The 18974-nt window shown below is 38.7% G+C and overlaps 1 protein-coding gene across 1 annotated transcript; it reads right to left on the bottom strand.

Annotated features, from left to right (window-relative positions):
* Nucleotides 1-10: 10 nt before the first annotated feature.
* POD1 (POLLEN DEFECTIVE IN GUIDANCE-like protein) lies at nt 11-18081 on the bottom strand. The gene is made up of 11 exons (XM_059591042.2): nt 17173-18081; nt 16924-17075; nt 16580-16683; nt 7868-7956; nt 7684-7757; nt 7013-7163; nt 6742-6909; nt 4830-4927; nt 4598-4720; nt 2046-2114; nt 11-718 (listed from the first exon to the last, which is right to left on the bottom strand). The coding sequence occupies exons 1-11, from the start codon at nt 17864-17866 to the stop codon at nt 512-514; spliced, it is 1929 nt and encodes a 642-aa protein (XP_059447025.2). The 5' UTR covers nt 17867-18081; the 3' UTR covers nt 11-511.
* Between the last annotated feature and the right edge of the window lie 893 nt (nt 18082-18974).

Here is an 18974-nt window from a genome sequence, read left to right as displayed (position 1 = left end):
TGAATAGAAATAATCAAAATTTAATATCTTTTATTTGTAGCTTCTGCAAATCATTGTGTAGATGAGCCAAGAAAGTTTACAATGATAGAAAGTGAAGCATAGACAGTGAAATCGTGAAGCAAATTTAGTTCATCTCATTGTTCGTTCTTTGAAATCCAAAATCATCGGGTATGATAATTCTCAAGGAAAATTCCTCCTTTTGATTGATAACCAATCAAGAACTACCAAAGCTGACTGGTGAAATAAGCCGTATTTTAATTCATGTTTCCCAAGTTCTGCTACTAAAGTTAAAATTCTCTTTGTTTGTTTATGAAGCTGCTTGCAGCTGTGTAGGGGGAAAAAGAAAATATTAAACCTATGTACGACTGACCCTGAACCATGCATGGCTCACTACAATATCTACGAGCTGCTCTGGTACTAGCTCTCCTAATGCTTCAACATCCAGCTGGCATTAGCTCTTCTCATACACAGTTGCTTTTCCTTTGTTTTTTTTGTTTTTGTTTTTGCCAAATTAATCGTAGTGTAGATGGTGATTTCTCTTTCGGCATCTTTTCACATACCAATTGGCGTGTTTTTTAAGGCCCATGCCAATCATCACCTTCAGGCTTGTGAGCATAACAAAGGTCATCGCAGACAAGAGGATAATCCAAAAAACCCTCCATGGAAAAGGATTATATGGAAGATGAGCAGCATAGACCGGAGTCAGCACCCGGATAACCTAAAACCAAATTAAAAAAATCAAAACAAGATTAACGAAACAATAACAATAATAAGGTTAAACTACATTTTCTAATCCATGAAATATAGGGTTGGTTCACTTTGATCCCTAGATTTTTTTTAAGAAAAGTTACAAGTTTGTCCTTGAAAATTTTAAAATGTTCAGTAAAGTAATCCTTCATTCCAAATTGATGACAATGCATGCCATCACGGAAACTGATAATGTGACATTAGCTAAGACGGCCTATGTCATCCATTTTTATGACCATGCCATCACGGAAACTGATAATGTGACACTAGCTAAGACGAACTTTGTCATCCATTTTTATGAACGTTCGGAGGAAGGATTACATGCTCACAATCAATTTTTCAAGGACAAAAATAGGAACTTTTCAAAATCTAGGAATCACATTGGAACCCACCTACATTTCAATACCCAAGAATCCTAGTTCACACTAACGTGTCCAACCTTAGAAGCAGAAAAATGATCAACTGTAAGAACAAGAAAGTCCATATTGGCCTCCTAAATTTGCCGACAAAAAGAAAAGAGCAGTCCTCTACATTGTTTTTCAGCACAAGGCTAGCATATAGTGATTGGCTCCTGTACATTTCCATATAACTTAATATGATCACATCCTGAATCATGGGATCAGGCGTGAGAGGACAACATATATACTAGCATTTTCCTATTGGAAAATAAAGTGCCACCTTCTGGTGAGAGGACAACATAGCACTTCAAAGACTCTTTCCTAAATCTATATAAAGGAAAGTATCAGTTCTATAGATAGTCCAAAACTCTTTGAGCACCCGACTAATCTCTAAAGAGTTGGCCAAAATCTACACCCATAACTTAACCTAAAATTAAATCATATTTTTTCCCCACAAACTATCACCATTGTATCACTTACCTTATGCCCTTCAATCAGTGCAACTTATATCCTATTTTGATGTTTCAGTGTCAGTTTGACCCATCCATCTGGACAAAAAAGCATGTGAAATGACTAAATACCCTTAACATGTTTATTTGACATTTGTTTACATGAAAAAATATTCTATCTTTTATGAAAACATCGACATAAGGGGCTCTTGAGAATGGGATTTATAAGGTTTCATTAAGGGCTCCTTCCAAATAGAGGGGCAATCTAATTATTTCACATATTTTTCCCTTTAGCTTAATAGCCGATTTGGAGGGGAGGGACAAACTGATACCGAAACTTCAAAATTGAGCCCGAGTTGCACTGTGTTGAAGTTATGGGAGTAAAGTATGATTTACCCTACATTAAAACATGAAATACCAAGTGAACATGTATGTATTAATTTATTCTTACCACACAAGCTGGTGCCAGGGGAACAAATGTGAGATTTTTCTTTGCACCCTCAGTTTGTATATTCAAAGTCTAGCATGAAGAAAAAAGTGAAAATGTCAGAATCCATAGAAAAATTTTAAAAAGTACATTCGGTTCATTGTTGCAATGATCCTCAACATAAATGTCAAGGATCAAGATTCATTCAATATTAAACTTGTTAGGAGATATCGGGCATTCTTCTGCACACACGCACATGCACAAATTCACAAAGATAAATTCATCAGATCAAGTTTTAACGCACCACCAATCTTTAGAGAAGCCATGATAGTTTCAGATAGCTGCGATACATTAATACTCCTCTAACATGATTCCCAACTCTTCTCATCAGTGTAAACAATTTCAAATATTTTCATAATGTTGGGACTCTTCCTTGACACTTCTCTAACAATTGTTAGACATGAATTCAACATGCGGTGAATCCATCAGCATACATTATATCTGTTGCTTGCTTTTGACAATTAAACACTACTCATAAAGAGGTGAAAATACACTTACAATAAAAAGTTTAGATGAACACTTCAATATCTGGGCTATTTCTAAAATCCAATGAAGTAAAAAAACAGCAAAGGTTTTTGTGTACAGCAATGTGATGGATATAGCTGAGGTATTTGAATGTCCTTATAGGCTTATTTTTTATATAATATCACACAAATGGATTCAACTTAATGTCCAAAATATGTATGCACACTTACATACATATGTGGACATACAAACACAAATACATATCTATCCAACCATGTCCCATAGTGTCATCTCCAATGTTTTGGGAGACTTATGTATGTAGACTTGTCTCTATTGCATTGAAGCAGTGTCCCTTGCTTCAGAGACTACAAAAAAATGGGCCTATTTTGTCCTGTTTTTAAGACATGATCTTTTTCGTTCTCAAAGTCACATGAAAACAGCATTACTCCAGATTGGCCCATTTTGTTTGTTTTTAAGATATGGTCTTTTTTGTTCTCCAAGTCACAAAATAAACAGCATCATTGCTGAAATTAACATGTTCTAAACACAAACACATTCTTTGTATTCTCTGTTTTTGGTTTAGGCAAAATGACCTCAATATAAAAGGCATGTTTCTAGAATTTATGTTCTTTAAGAAATATTTGAGGCGTCTTTGTATATGTGGATAGTTGCTTATGTGTCTCCTCTGACAATTAATTATAGAGATTTCCTTTTCTTTCTTTTTTTTGCTACTTCTAGTGAAGTGTTTTCTTTTGTATACTGCCGATGAGGCCAACAATGCTGGAGGTGGTTCGCGGCCACCTCTCTATTTTTTAAATGTAAGAAATCAACCTCCCCATCTAATAAAAATAAAGCACTTGTTTTCTCCAAAATAAACATATTTAGTGTTTTTTTTAAAAAAACCCTAAATACTAAATAGTTTACCAAACAATTTTCTTTTGTGGACCCCACAAATAACTCTTTTCAAATATGGACCTCACTGAAAACTCTTTTCTAGGGGTAAAACACTTATTAACTGCCTGCTAAACGCTAACCGCACTCACCAAAAGCGGTTAGAAAAAACTGCTAACCACCCAGACGGTTATGGTTAGTAGTTTTAGGTTTTTTTCAAAACCGCTAACCACCTATATATATACATGAAACCATATCATTTTTGTGCTTAAAATTTTAAATATATATAAAAATGTATAAAAATCTTGAAACGATATCGTATGTATTATGATATTATCGTATTACCATAGAAATGACATTGTTTTGTTTTGTTTTGTTTTTTTTTTTTAATTTTTTCTTTTAAAAAGCGGTTAGCAGAGTAACTCTACTAACCGCTAACCGCCGGTTAACTACCTAGGTGGTTAGCGGAGACGGTTAGTAAATTTTACTAAACGCCTAAGCGGTTATGGTTAGCGGTTTTAGCCAATAACCGCTAACCGTAACCGCTTTTTCTCCCCTACTCTATTCAAATCAAAACACATTAAAACACTTTTCAAAACACTCACCAAACATACACCTAGTTTTTCTAGACAAGTCAACCATCTAGGCGATCCATATCATCAAGCAGCAAGCCATAGCAGTGATAGTGTGATACCAATGTGTATAGCAGAGTTTTTAACATTTTGGTGACAAATTTCACCCTTTTTTTTTTTTATTAGTGACAAATTTCACTTTATCACTCTGAAAACAAAAGACCTGAGAACCTTCTTCTTCCATGCTATGATAGGAGCACAAATCCATAAATCTCACATCTAAGTGTTTACAAACCATGGTGAAGTATTTTCTCACGATGTTAACTGACAATTCTCTTTACTAAAGCAACCAACAGAGGAGATGGTCCACAAGTGCATGCCAACTAAACATTTATATTCAATCAAATTAGGTCATTAAATTTATCTCATTTTAAACATTTGAAGTGTTAGATTCAATATATTTTTAGCGGGGATGATGGTATCCATGGATGGCATACAATATCTGCTAGAATGATAACTGGTTAACTTGTAGCTAGAGAGAGAGAGAGAGAGAGAGAGAACTCATTCCCACATCAGGTGGAAATATACCTGCTTACATAGGTCTTCAAGGAATTCAGAATATGCAATAGGCTTTATGTCATTGAATTTGCCAATGAACGAATGCTTTATGATATCAATAGCCATTTCACAGATGTAAACCATGAGAGCATTCTGCCATATCCAAATAAAATAAATTAGCAAGACAAATAGCAAGAAAATTGTTCAAGTCAGCTATCTCCAATGAAGAATGGTGTACTAACAAATTTTCAAGTCAACTTACAAAAATAAAACTTTCAAGCCAGGGACCTTCAGCCTCCAGAATATTTTGAGCTAAGACGAATAACATAAATGCTGAAATGTGAAATCTCTCTACAGAATCTGGTTGGGAACAATGGAAAAAAAAAAAGTTTCTAAGATGAAATTAAACCACAGAATCAGATCATTAGTGAAGAAACATCAAAACAGAAATAGGATTCCCATCAACCTCTAGATCACAGAGCAACAGCAATGATTGAAATAAAATGGAAATTTCCCACAAGGAACACAATATGGAATTACATTTGCTTCTTTCCATGCAGAAGGCAACAAAGATTAAACTTAGAATTGTCACAATAATGTCAAAGAAAATATGTGAGATCCTATGCCTAAACTTTGAAGTTTCATACATTGATGAGACTTAATTTTGGCACATATCCAGGTAAATATATTCATGTCATGTTCACAAGTTCGTATGCTAATATAAAAGATATCCTACTGCAAAGTTACTCTTTGAACTTTACATTATGGCTAATAGGAACAAGCTCTATGTGACCCAAAAGATGAAGGAATTCGGAAACACTTGCCATGTAGGAAACAAACATGTATGGCTGAGCTTAAAAACCTCAATAAAATGAGAACCATAATCCCTCCAGATATTACATAGCATCCTTCATGCTTCCAAATTGAGTTGACAGCAGTGATCAAAGGAAATTTAATGGATGTCAGCCACTACGCAATTATATATAGGTTTTCACATCACTTTGAACACAATAAAATTTTTCATGGGTAGACTAAGTTAAAAGGCACTGGTTACAACCTAGACTCAAAGCTGCCAAAACATAGCGAGGCCAACAGTGTGTGTTACTGAACAAAAGTGATAAAAGATAAAGTTTCTAGATTGAAAAGTTCCCCAAAGTCTTTAAAATTTTCTCCATACTTCAAGGCCCATAACTGTTTGTACCTAGACAAATTAGCTAAATGTGTTAGCAGAAACCACATATACATTTTAATTACACATAACATCTGGTTCCAGAATTTGTTATGCTATAAGTTCCTTAGAATCAGGTAAACTCTCTTTGATTTTCTGTATTCAGCTAGGGCATGTATTGGGAGCAGATGATAAAATGTATTAGTTGAGTAGTGATGGTACTTTTTGTGTTCACTCATATTATGAGCCTTGAAGGGGGAGGTTAGTTCAGATTTTCCTTTGGAAGCTAGTGTCATGTGAAGGCAACTTGTAAAGTAGCTTTCTTTGTTGATAATCACATAAAGGGGAAGAAGATTATAGTGGACTGGTATTGTCCGAGTAAGAATGGCAAGACCATAGGTCATTTGATGCTTCATTGCTCAGTTGCTACAGATTTTTGGTCCTGCCTGAGTCGGTGCTTGCACAGCTTCAATGATGGCAAAACAGGCCTCATTCATACAGCAACAAAGTTTGGAATGTGGTGCCATAATGTTCATATGGCCTATATGACAGGAAAGAAATGGGCAGACTTTTGAGAGGCAGGAGCCTTCTATTGATATTATCAAGTCTGGTTTTTGTCCAATCCCTGTTTTCCTGGATGTCATTAGATGGAGATTTTCCACAGAGTTTTACGGGATCTTTTGGATTCATTGTATTCTTAACTGTTATTTTGGGAGGATATTTAGTATATAGCCTGCATACCTAAGTTAACCCCTCTGATATTTGATAACCAAAATTATCTTTACTTATCAAAAACTAGGAGAAGAACGAAGTAAATACAGGCATGTTAACAAAGAGAGCCAATTTTCTCTTCTGAAGCCAGCAGACATCTAATGCATGGAAAAGATCATAAGATCCAACAGAGCAAATTATTTTCTATACTTGATCGTTTTCGAACAGACAAAGAGAACAAACTTATAAGTCATTTTAGATAGACTGACAGAAAGTTACGAGGAGGCTAACTCACCAAAGTATACGAGACTATGAATGTTATCCTTACTAAAACGCTTAAACACGTTGCTTTTTATCTCAGAAAAGTTATTGGACACCAACAAAGCAAGCAAGGCATTGTTGTGAGCAACAATAACGGTTGACAAAGTAATTGCCTGAGCTAACAAGATGAAAGAATGAACAAGTATGAATAGTCAAGGAGCCAAATAGGAAGATAAATAGCACAGCAGGAATGTAAATCTCCATAATGCAGATAAAAGAAATAATCATTGACAAACTAAGGATATTTGAAGCAGCCATGGCTAAAGCTAGGTCAAAAATGAATCTCCACAACCAGAATGTCATGCTTTCGGGTGGACAACTTGCTAGCCCTTCCGCCGAGTTAAACAAAGTTTGCAATACATCTCCATTAAAATTTTGGCATAGTTTATCAAATATCTGTAAAACAGTGCAAGAATCAGTTTTATGTAAACTTTAGCCACAGTGAATGCAGCCAAAATAGTACAAGTTAAAGAAAAGATATTAGAGCAGCAACTGCTCTTGTTCACTGATATGAAGAAAAAACACACAAACGCAAAAGAAAAGAAAAGAAAAAACAACAACAAAGAAATCTCTCAATTTGTTTCATAATTTGAGCAGGTGAGAGCAATTGCTGCTCCATTCAATTTGATCAAATGACACCTCCTCCCATGATAAGAATGGAATGGAGGGATTCAAAACTCATTGGATGCAAGTGTAATTTTCTAATAGGAAAAAAAAAAGGCATTTCTTTCTGTTTCTGAATAGGGAGAAATTTTATTATTATGTCTTTGTTGTTCTTTATGCATGCTTTTTTATGCAAATTTCCATTTACAAGAGATACAAATATTCATCTTCCATCCAAGCAGCAGCCGATAATCCAACAAGTTTCTAAGAATAAAAATCCAACATCCCGTGCTCATAAATTCTATTTACTCACCTCTAGCACATTGTAGACCACATATAATTTGATTGTTCCTTGACCACGGATCATGTGATATATTAAGCTGATGTCTGAGGCAACGAAAGGGGGAAAAAGCATGTTACAAAAATAAGAATTAGTGAGACATTAATTAGCACAAGAATATAATAGAAGTAACATGTGCTCTATATCCTTACAAAACCTGTTCGCTGTAAAAGAGTGACTCCACAAGCCATTATAAGAAAACAGCCAAAATCAGACAGTTCTGCTGCAGACCGCATCTTGAACTGCCTGCCAAAAGCATGGTTAGGTTATTTCATAAACATCACAAGTTATTCAACAATGTATGCCACAATGGGTAGAAATATATTCACGTTCTTAGTTGTTTGGTAATAGTCCTATACTTTCCAATCTCAGCAGACACCTAAACTGCTAAACAATAGGTCCTCTCAACTATCAAAACTATTAACAACCAATTCAAAACACAAAACATTTGTCTACTTTCGAAACCAAAAACAAAAACACACTTTCCTTAAAACAATTAAAAACAATTCACAACACAACTTTTCAAATGTGGACTCCATTAAAAAACACTTCTCACATTTCACATTAAAACACTTTCAAACCAAAACAAAAAATACTTTTCAAAAACTATTATCGAACATACCCTTTGGTACTTCAACAGATGTGTTAGGTTTTAGATATTAGCCCTATTTGGGGTGTCAAAATTCAATGGTTGTTTTTTTTTTCTTGAAATCCTTTAAGTCTTGTGGAAATTTGCCTTTTAAGTTTTACATTTTGTGTAATTTCTTCTTGAAACCGTCATGACGAAGTACTAACGTTTTTTATTTGAAAGCTTGGGATACTTTCTGTATGTTTTTGTCATGACAACGTTAACAACCCGTCATGACAAAATGAATTTGAAGCTACTGTCCCTTTTCGCCACCAACTCATCATGTTTCCGTCACAAAGAAAATGGGAAGATTTGAGATCCAACCTTTTGTAAGGTTTCGTCCTGATGACCCCAGGATCCAAGACAAAATTGTCAATATAGCTATTGTATCTTTTCGTCATCATAACGTACGCATGATGAAACTGTTGGATAGCGATGAAATCCTGGCATTCCGTCATAACTTTTCTGCAATCGTCCGTATGAAATCTCATATTTAAGTTTCGTTATCATCTCATTAGGAAACCGTCAGGACAAAATCCAAGATCTACGTTTTCGTAATGAAACCATCCTAACAAAATTTTCCACAATTGAACAAATCTAAAGGATTTATTATACTGTTCAAGGAAAGGTATAAATAGCAACTTGTGCTCATTTTGAAGGCTAAGCAAGCTGGTTATATTCTACCTAGATTGGATTCTAGAGGTGTTATTGATTTTCTATGTCTTGCTTCAACTGTGCTCTTGCTTCGTTGTATTACTACTTTGTGTTATTGTTTAAAAACTTATCGATGGAGACGGTGAGAAAATGCACTACGTGAAAATTGTCGAGCTTGGAATCATGCCAGTTGGTCTGTTGCCTTACAGAGTCTAGGAGTTTACATCGGGTTGTAAGTTTTCCTTGTATCTGTAATGTAGATCTCTCACATAGTGATTTCCTGAGTTTGGCTGTTCCGTAGTGGTTTTCTTCATTGATGTGTTTATTGGGTTCTCCACTTCGTAAACAATATGTTGTCTTATGATTGTGATGTGCACATTCGACTTTGTGTTCGCTTATTATTATTTGTTTTATTGTGTTTGGGAATATTACATGATCCTTGTGTTATTTCAAGATGGATTTGGACATATAGAAAGAAACACAAACTACTAGCACACCAACAAGAACAGAACAAAAAAATTAAATGAACTTAGAAAATAAAGGACACAAACAGAACACAAATTGATCCACCCAAATCAAGGAACATTCAAACATTTGGAATGCGAGCAAAGAAGTCACATTTTCCTGTGTCATGTATATAGAATCTGCAAAATTTACCTAATGGCCTATATACCAAGCATTGCTTGAGAAGCTGACACCCAACGTTACATGTACAATCCATCAAGTACAAACATAGATAGGTACAGGTGTCACCTACTTCAGTTCATTTGTATTACTCAATTATTTTTTATAAGTAATTCATTTTATTAGAAAGCGTAAAGGGGTGCAATCTAAGTACATAAGTATACAAGAGAGAGCCCCCCATTAGGGAGAAGAACACGAATCCGTAAATTCTAAAACACTAGAAAAACAATAATTGTTGTAAGCTGCCACACAAACATAAAGAAATTTGATAATAGCTTTTAACTCTTTTTTTTTTTATAAGTAAATTGTATATATCAAAAAAAGCGCAAAGCGCCTCTAAGTACACAAGAGAGTATACATAGGTAGCCCAAAAAAACCCAAAACATAAACCCCAAATAAACCCAACCCAACTAGAACCACAACCAAACGAAAAACCAAAGCAAAGCACCCAAGAAACCCAAAGACTGAAGCCCACAAACCTACCACCAGCCCTAAAAAATTACCAAACCCCTAATGCACCTCTGGAGGAAAGGAGAATGCATTTTTAGTCCCAACACAACCCCGACGACGATAGTACCGCTTAGGAGAAAGTCTCTCTCTAGCCTCATAATTGATGGAGCATTCTAAATTCTTGATTTCCAGCTTTCCTTTTGCCTTAGGGGTAAAGGGCTCCCGCTCCGCTTCAATATTCGAAAAGAGATACAAAAGACTTTTCTCATCACCTCCTTCACCATTAGATAGTCCCACACTAGAGGCGAAATTCATCGCATCTATAGCCACCTCCGAATCATTCCCCACCCCCTTCTCGGAGGGTTCTGCTACATCCTCGACAAACAGCTCCTTGTTCTTCTGCAACTGCTTAGCAAGCTTCTCCTTCACCCTCCGGGCATACCCTATTTGAGATTTGGAAACAGAGGAATAAATCGGGGCACCACTCTCTGACATTCGAGGAAAAGGTTCGCTTAATCTCAAACCCAGCTCAGCCGCATGCTTTTCCGAAAAAGAACAGGTCTGAGAATCTTCGACTACAAACTTAGAGCCCATTACCGATGATGAAGCCTCCTTCATCCCAGGCAGAGAGGAAGAAGAGACATTTCTAGACCCTAAAAACCCCCGACGTAGCAACCCTTTCGCCGGAGCAGTCTTAACGGGTTCAACCTCCTTCACCGGAACAGCACCAGCTCCCACCGGAGGAGCAGAAACCACCACCGAAGGCAAAGGAGAGACATGGGTACTCACCGGAGTCAACAACCATTTCTGGGTATTCTCCGGCAGCAGAGCAGCCTCCGTCGGAAAAACAGGGACCGTCGCCGATTCACGAGACACAGACCCCGACGCACAAACCTGTAGAGTTGACTCCTGATGCACCTCCGCCATCGACAACCCCACCAACGCAAGCTCGGAATCATCGCTGGACACCCCGGCGAGACCACCGGCGTACGGCGCAAAAACCTCAGATACGCACGCCTCACTACGATCGGCTGGAAAATCGAACTCTCCTGGCGAGGCAGATCCACGCTGTTGAGGCTTGGGCAAACATTTAACACGACGCTTCATACCCCTGCGCAAAACTGTCTTGAAGTACCCAGTATGTTTGGGCTTAAGGAAAGACCCAAACTCACGAACACCCAGCCCAAATAAAAGCCCTTTAACTAACCCAGCTAGGACCCGGCCCAAAACAGAACGTAAAAGACCTAGCAACGTCTTATTCTTCTTCTTCTTCTTCTTCGAATGATCCGCCGCCGGGATAGAAACTGTAACAGGATAAGCAGGATCTGGCGACTCCGACTCCAAACAATCCACCATAACCCGCGACTCATACTCACCGTACCCGGACTCGAAAGAGTCCTTCACCGGGAAAAGATCAATAGCTTTTAACTCTAACACCAATCTCTCACAATCTTCAAAATTCAAGCATTACACCCTCTCCTAATACACAACATTTAGCATAGAGGAGCCAACCTCTAGGTTTCTAAATTGCAACAACTTTCAAATTGGCCTCTCCAACTAGCCAACAACTCCACCACCATTTGGGGCATGACCCATTCTATTCCAAAAGAACGGTAAATAGATACCTATAATGCTCTAGCCACTTCACAATAAAGAAGAAGATGGTCTATGGTCTCCTTGCTGCTCTTGCACATGCAACACCAGCCACACGAAGAACACCACTTTCAAATGAGCCTTATTTCTCCAAATGCTCTTCCAAAGAAATGGAGAACCAGTCGGGTCAAAGGGCATGATAAAAAGATCTAACCTCGAATAAGTAGCTTTTGGAAGAAATCCAATAGATTTTATCCTTGCAACCTCGTCTCAACCTGAAAGAGACAAAAGAATAAAGAACGAAGTGACCAACCCCACCTCCCCCAATCATGCACTAGTAAAAGAAATATTCCACTACCACTAAAGAGTATCATCAGAAAATTGCACATAATCTGCCACAGAAGCCTCCTTATAGAAAGCAATACTACTAACTCCAAAAAAGCTACCTTCAAAGTCTAGTCCCACACCATAGATCATGCCAACTTCCACCTCATATTTGACAAATCTAAAGAAACCACCAACCCCCTCCTAATGTTTTTCCATACACCAACCTCGAAGGACCCAACAACCTCTTTGGAACACTACCTTCCCCACATGTTTTCATATTTAACTTCCATTGCAGATCTCCACAAAGCCGCCTTCTCCATGGCAAAACGCCATAATCATTTCCCCAAGAGAGCTCGGCTAAATAAAATCATGTTCCTAACCCCCAAACAACCTGAGGAAACAATATACAAATCTTATGCCAACTTACTAGATAGAATTTAAACTCGTCACCGACTCCAACCCCTAAAAAATCCCACTTAAGTTTCGTAATATGATTAGCAACACTGACAAGGATGGGGAAAAAGAACTAGTACTAAGTAGGTAAATTAGAGAGAGTGCTTTTAATCAATGTCAACCTACAATCATACATATAGAGCCGCTTCCAACCCGTCGAACGACGTTCCATCTTCTCAATAATACCATCCCATATCGATTTAGCCTTATATGAAGCTCCCAAAAGAGGATACAAATACTTCATTTTTTTTTAAGTAATTTAAAGGACCCAAATACTTTATAGGCAAAGAGGACACCCAATAACCAAGGACACAAGCAAAGCCACCAACATCTCTCACTTTGCCAACAAGGGCTAACTTTGATTTAGAGAAGTTAATCATTATCTTTAAACCCTCAGCCAACTTCAAAACAAAAGAGACAATGCAAATGACAGAGATGATCTAGATTTGCCACACAAAAGACCAAAGTATCATCCGCAAATTAAAGATAAGACACAAGGAGCTCGTCATTATTCCTCAACACCACCAAAAAAACATGATAAGCGCCCCATGTCCACAATCATGGACAACAATCTGCTCGAAACCTCCATGGGAACAACAAACAACAGAGGGGATAAAGGATCACATGTCTCAGACCCCGAGAGTCGAGAGTTATTAAAGAAACAGGCGGGAGATCCATTGATCAAAGCAGAGAAACACACCATACAAATACAATAGCTATCTATTCGAGTCATTTCTCCCCATAAACACACCTACTCAACAGATCCAACAAGAAACCTCAATTAACATGGTCATACACCTCTAAGTCCAATTTGTAGAGCACAACAATAATCATTGATCGAATTAGCTATGGAATCAACGGTGTTGTTTCTTTTGTTCGAATTAGCCACCCGATGGAAAAATTTTGCATGCTTATCTCCCTCTATCAACTAAAGAGCACTTGATTTCTACCTCCAGCTCACTTCTTCGTAAAGAGTAGTCCTCTCCAAGTCACCAATGATTTCAGCCTTTCTCAACCTTTCAACATCAAACAAGGATCTTTCTTCTACAATAAGATCTCATGTCAAAAAAAAAAAAAAAAAACCAAGAGAACCTTTTTCTGCTTCACAACATTTGCCTAATACCTCTTCATTCCATTTTTTTCAAGTTGATTTTAAACACTTTTACATGCCAAAATAAAACTAGGGGATCCTTGAAAGTTGCAAAGCATCCAACACTGATTCACCTTTTACAAAAAGCCCTTGAATTTTAGACACATTCTCTAACTAAAAATACCGAGTGTTCCTACTAACAATGCCATAATCAAGCAAAATAGGAAAGTGATCCGAAAGAATTATGGGGAGCCTCCTCTGAACGACATCTAGGAATTAGGATTCCCAATCAAGAGAGAGAATAAACCTGTCAAACCTAAACCATGATGGAGGATCCCAGTTATTAGACCAAGTGAAGTTCTTGCCTAAAGAGGAATATCCTCCATTATACATTGATCAAAAACCTTTTATCCATCGCATTCAGCCCTCACATTCTAGGATATAATCTTAGGCTTCATAAAGAACAAGTTGGACCCCTCCCATTACCTTTAACTCTGCTAGAATAGCCTCCTTTAAAGTCATAGTTGATGGAACAAGCTAATAATCTCTTTAGTTCACACTGCCCTCTGTTCCCTAACTTAGAGAGTTAGGAGAATTAGCCAAACCATTATGATGACGAGATGCTTTAAAATAGCAATGAATAAAGCCATTAACTCATGCTCAAAACCCTTACATGACAGCTCCATAATGTTATAGAAACTCTTCATTTTCTAAACCACCCAGTTTGAAGAAATTGATTCAGGCATATCTGGCTCGTCAACCACAGCAAGGAGGTTTGGGCCGCGGGGGGGGGGGGGGGGGGGGGGGGGGGTTGGGGGGGGGCGGTGGGGGGGTGTCAATTAAACACTCATTGTCCCTAGGCTCATCCCCAAAATAAAGCCCTAATTTGGAAGAAGGCCCTTCATCCCCACAACAACTAAACAAGCTTGTTCCAATGCCATTTCCTTCCAAAAGGGTAGCCTTCACACTCTAGATCCTATCTCACGCTACTACCCTCACCCAAGCTCTTCACAAGTGGAGAAAAGATAGCCTCAAAATTTAATCCATTCACGGAAACCCTAATCCCTTCTCTGATGTTAAAAGCTCACTCCAGAACCTAAAGAACACCCGTGACCTCTGCCGCAGAAAAGCAAAGAGCAACAACCACCTCCTTGATGATGCATGTTTACTTGAAAACCCATTTCTAGTGGCTCATCCACCCACGCGCTAAACTCCAAAATTCATGCTCCAAGGCCACCATCGACGTGATCTGAATAAATGATAGCGGCAGGGCGACAGAGGGTGACACCACAGACAAAGGCCACCTGCAGGGCACTTAGAACCTACACCCCCCGAATCTCCAAAACTCCACTCCCAATCTTCTCCAAAAACTGGCGGCATTGGATGCAAGAGGAGACGATGAAGTTGTTGAAAAGCCCATGTGCCAAGCAGAAGGTTGACCCAAAACCACTACTGCATTCAAGCCCACGAGTCTGCACCCCCACCCTCAATCTGATTCTCCACATAACAATAGATTTGGGCCGGGGTTGAGAGCTTGAACCATAGGCTTTAACTCACTCCCTATTGAAATGGTCCAACCAAGAAGGTGGCGTTGGATTACTCAAATTTAGACCTGTAGATATTTGGATCGGGCTTCAGATCCAAAAAAAAAACATGCAGGCTGAGAAGAAAGAGGTGTCAAGCATGCTCCAGCACATGAGACCAAAGACGAAGCCCCACGCCCGAGCTCTTGGATCAATCCTTACCAAAAGCTTTTGTTGCCAACACAACTCGGGCTTGAGCCTATGACACACACAACTTTGGGCTGGACCACTATAGATGGGCCTGGAATATTCAGACCCAATGCATCAAACTGATTGGTAGGGGTCCTCTCATTGGGTTTGGACTTTGACTCCACATTTTCACCATTCACATAGCCTACTCCCCTCCCAAACCCATGAAAGCCCTGCACCACCTCCAACCTATCAAAACAACGTTTGATTTCTACTTTGACAAGGAGCAACATGTCTCTGATTGAGCGAAGGTCCAAATTATCAACCAAAACGTCTCAAGGAGCTTTAGACCTGAAAAGTTGGCGCGAAACCTGGATTACCCTAACACCACCCCATTTCTGCCCCCACTCGCTAACACCATGTCCGCTCCTTTCTATAATATCTAAACTACCCGAACTGCCCCCACATGCTGTGAGAATTACAGGAGACTGCCTCAACCCTTCCAAAACCTCCATATACATTCTTTTTCTGACAACCTCCGTCGGGCCTTATCCTCTGTTGTCATTGTGCTACCACCTACACTACTCAAAGGAAGACCACTAAGAGGCTTACACAAGAAGGCATAACTCTAAAACCATCACCGAGGGACAATTGGAAGGAGAGTACCTTTCAAAACTTGATAGCATAGTTTCTCCAACACTTCTTTTGCACCCTTTCAATATGATAATGAAGGCCCTCTGGCCTCCCCCTCCATTTTCCGCAAGAGCCAGATATCAGCCATGGCGATTGATATGTCTTTGAGCAACAAAAGCTCTACTCCCCCAACTCTGGAGGATTTCACGAATTCATCCCTCCCCTCCCCATATAAGAGCCTCCACAATACCCAACAGCCACCCTACACTAACCTTACCTAGAAGAACCGCTCGAGAAATACCCCCACTCATTTCAACGATTCGTAATACAAAAGACACCTCAACTGCCAAAAGCTCAAATACCTTGGCTTCAACAAAGAAACTACTCAAATAACCCTTATTAGAACAACCTAAAAGAAGAACTACGATAACACTGTTGCAGGAATGACCAACACACAAATTATGAGTGTCAGAACAAGCTGACAAGAGAGAGAGAGAAAGGAAATAGAAAAGCAAAGAATTACTCAATTTTTTTCCTGGACTCCAAAATGACTCGCAATTTACAAATCATTAGCCAATAACCGAAAATGCAATATACATCCATATCAAATGCTTTATTGCATGAAATTCAAAAAAGATAACTAACCTTGTACATAGAAGCCTCCATAAGGTCATCACAATCCTTGTTGGCATGACAGTTAACATTGATAGAAATGAATCGAGGCAGACAAAGAAGCCAACATCTATAAGCTGTGAAAATTTCGTGATATTTCAGAATCTCTATCACAATTCACAAGAATTATGCATAACCTAGTTAAACTGCTTGACCAGTTAGTGAAACCCTTAATTCTGATCATTTCCCTTCTTCAAAACTGCAAGTGCATTTTGATAAACTTTTGTTTTTCATTGACAATGACCAACAAGTTCGTCATACCGACGCATTAAATTTAAGTTTTCTTGAAGTTCACGAAAGCACAGCAAAGAAATTACCAATTCACATCTCCAAGGCAGGCGGAAGATAGTATCGTAAACTCTCTCTCGTTCTTTCTCATTACCCAGAGTTGTGGTGCTCCGTAATGAATTGCCGTTGTGCATTTCTTCCATGAAGTACTTGAATGGCGATGTCTCCACCGAAAACCCAACTGATAGCAAGAAACACCACCACAAAAAAAGAATGAATGTCGAAAAGCAATTTATTAGTCATGTATATTGCATTGACCAAAGATCGATTCGACTCACGATTGGGATCTTCGGCCATGAGCCGCTTCCAATCCAAGGACTCCGCAGTCTCTAACGTGTTGGCAACCACACTCCCATTCGGCTCGCCCCGTTGCTTCGCGGCCGAGCTCACCTCGACGCCCTTCTCGCTCTCATTATCCTCAACGCGCGATGCCGCTGCGTCATCGCCGGTCCCACTCACACTCCTCTGCCTCAGCTCCCCGAAATTGAACCCCTCGCCGCGAACCTTCTGGACCTCCGGCTCCGTCACCTCGGTCACCGTACACACGCTCCCTCCGCTCTCCTCCGCTACCCTAGTCTCCTCGCACACAACGGTATAGCTCATGCACTTGGATTCCAATTCATTCCTACAATTCGTAAAGTCCCTCTCTCCGTTTCCCAAGATCGAAAACGCGTCGCTGCTTCCGGCAAACGTGTTTGTGCTTTCAGAGTGATTGAAAACGGAATCGGGATCGACCATTCGCTCGGCGATCGTATCCTCGGTAATGGCGGACTCGATCGTTTTCTTTCTCTTGGAGCCTTTTCTGTGTCTCCGTTTCTTGCATTTCGGCTTCTCAGTGGTTTTGGATTCGGCGACGTGGCTTTGGACGGGATCTGAGTCGGAGCGGTAGAGGAGGGCTTCGTCTTCTACGAGCGAACTGCTTTGGCTGAGAATCTCGAACGAAAGCTTTCTACCGTCGGATCTCAAGGCCATGGCCAGCAAGCCACCACCCCCAAAAAGAAATGAAAATTAAAAGGAGAAAAAGAGGACTCAGAGGATTTTGGAAACAATAAACATACATGGAAATCGAAGCGTTTCCGGATTTTTTGGCTTGCGAATTGGGACACTGAATTGGCGCAATAATATTCTTCTTTGTTCTTACGCTGATTGGAGTCCACCGGACTTCACTCCATTTGATTTGATTGTAGGCCCGATTTCTACGCTACTCTTTCTTGTTTTTTCTAAACAGTCTGAATTTAATTCTTAAAAATCCAATCTTAATTTTAAATTAAAAAAATTAAATTTGATCATTTAATATTAAAAAAATAGGATAATAATTAAACATCAGACTAACTTTAACAGAAACTTTTTATAAACTGGCTTGCAGGAACAATCTCTAAAAATGACTTGTCATTTAGTTGGTGAAAAATGCATCTTTTGAAAGACAAAAATTAGTTACAAATCGGTCTAATAAGGTGACATTTGTTCATAAAACATGTGAGGAGACTAGGGTAGCAAAGGTTAGTGATTTTAGATGTATACGTATTAATGGCCTACCCTTATATATATAGATATATATATATATGCCAAAACAATTGTTTGTGTGTTTAATACCATTTAAAATAGGCTTTAAAAATATGTTCAATATAGGCACAAAATAACAAAATAGGCTCAAAAAGCTCATAATTAAAAAGCGGTTATGCTATGTGGTTTTGGGTGTCAATAACTGCTAACCGGCAGTCATTTTTAAACCACTAATCACTTAATATGTTGCGATTGTGGTTACTAAAATTTGGTAACCGCTTAAGGCAATTGCAGTTGCATTTAGAGGCAATAACCACTAATCATTTGTGATGCCACAAAATTTTAAAACCCAAAAAGAAATACAACCATTTGAAAAACAATCGTTGCATTATTCACTTTCATAATGCACCCACTACTTGCAATTGATTTAAAATTTTTCGAACAAAACGAACAAAAATATCCAACTTTTAACTTCTGACCGAACATTCGAGCATAAACCATCAAACATTCAATCTTAACCCTAGCATGAGCATTCGATGTGCAACCCTAAAACCGTTGGGTAATAGTACACATAACG

Source organism: Corylus avellana, chromosome 4 (genome assembly GCF_965113065.1).
Source record: "Corylus avellana chromosome 4, dhCorAvel1.hap1.2, whole genome shotgun sequence".
NCBI classification, from domain to species: domain Eukaryota; kingdom Viridiplantae; phylum Streptophyta; class Magnoliopsida; order Fagales; family Betulaceae; genus Corylus; species Corylus avellana.
Note: the sequence above shows the minus strand (reverse complement) of the source record. Positions and strands in the feature narration are given on the sequence as shown.

What these genes read in the sequence shown, in the direction of transcription:
- POD1 (XM_059591042.2), bottom strand. Translation starts at nt 17,866, where the DNA reads ATGGCCTTGAGATCCGACGGTAGAAAGCTTTCGTTCGAGATTCTCAGC. An exon ending in TCATAGTCTCGTATACTTTG is followed by an intron (nt 4,928 to 6,741) that starts GTGAGTTAGCCT and finishes GTTCCCAACCAG; the next exon opens with ATTCTGTAGAGAGATTTCAC. An exon ending in GGCTTGAAAGTTTTATTTTT is followed by an intron (nt 4,721 to 4,829) that starts GTAAGTTGACTT and finishes TGGATATGGCAG; the next exon opens with AATGCTCTCATGGTTTACAT.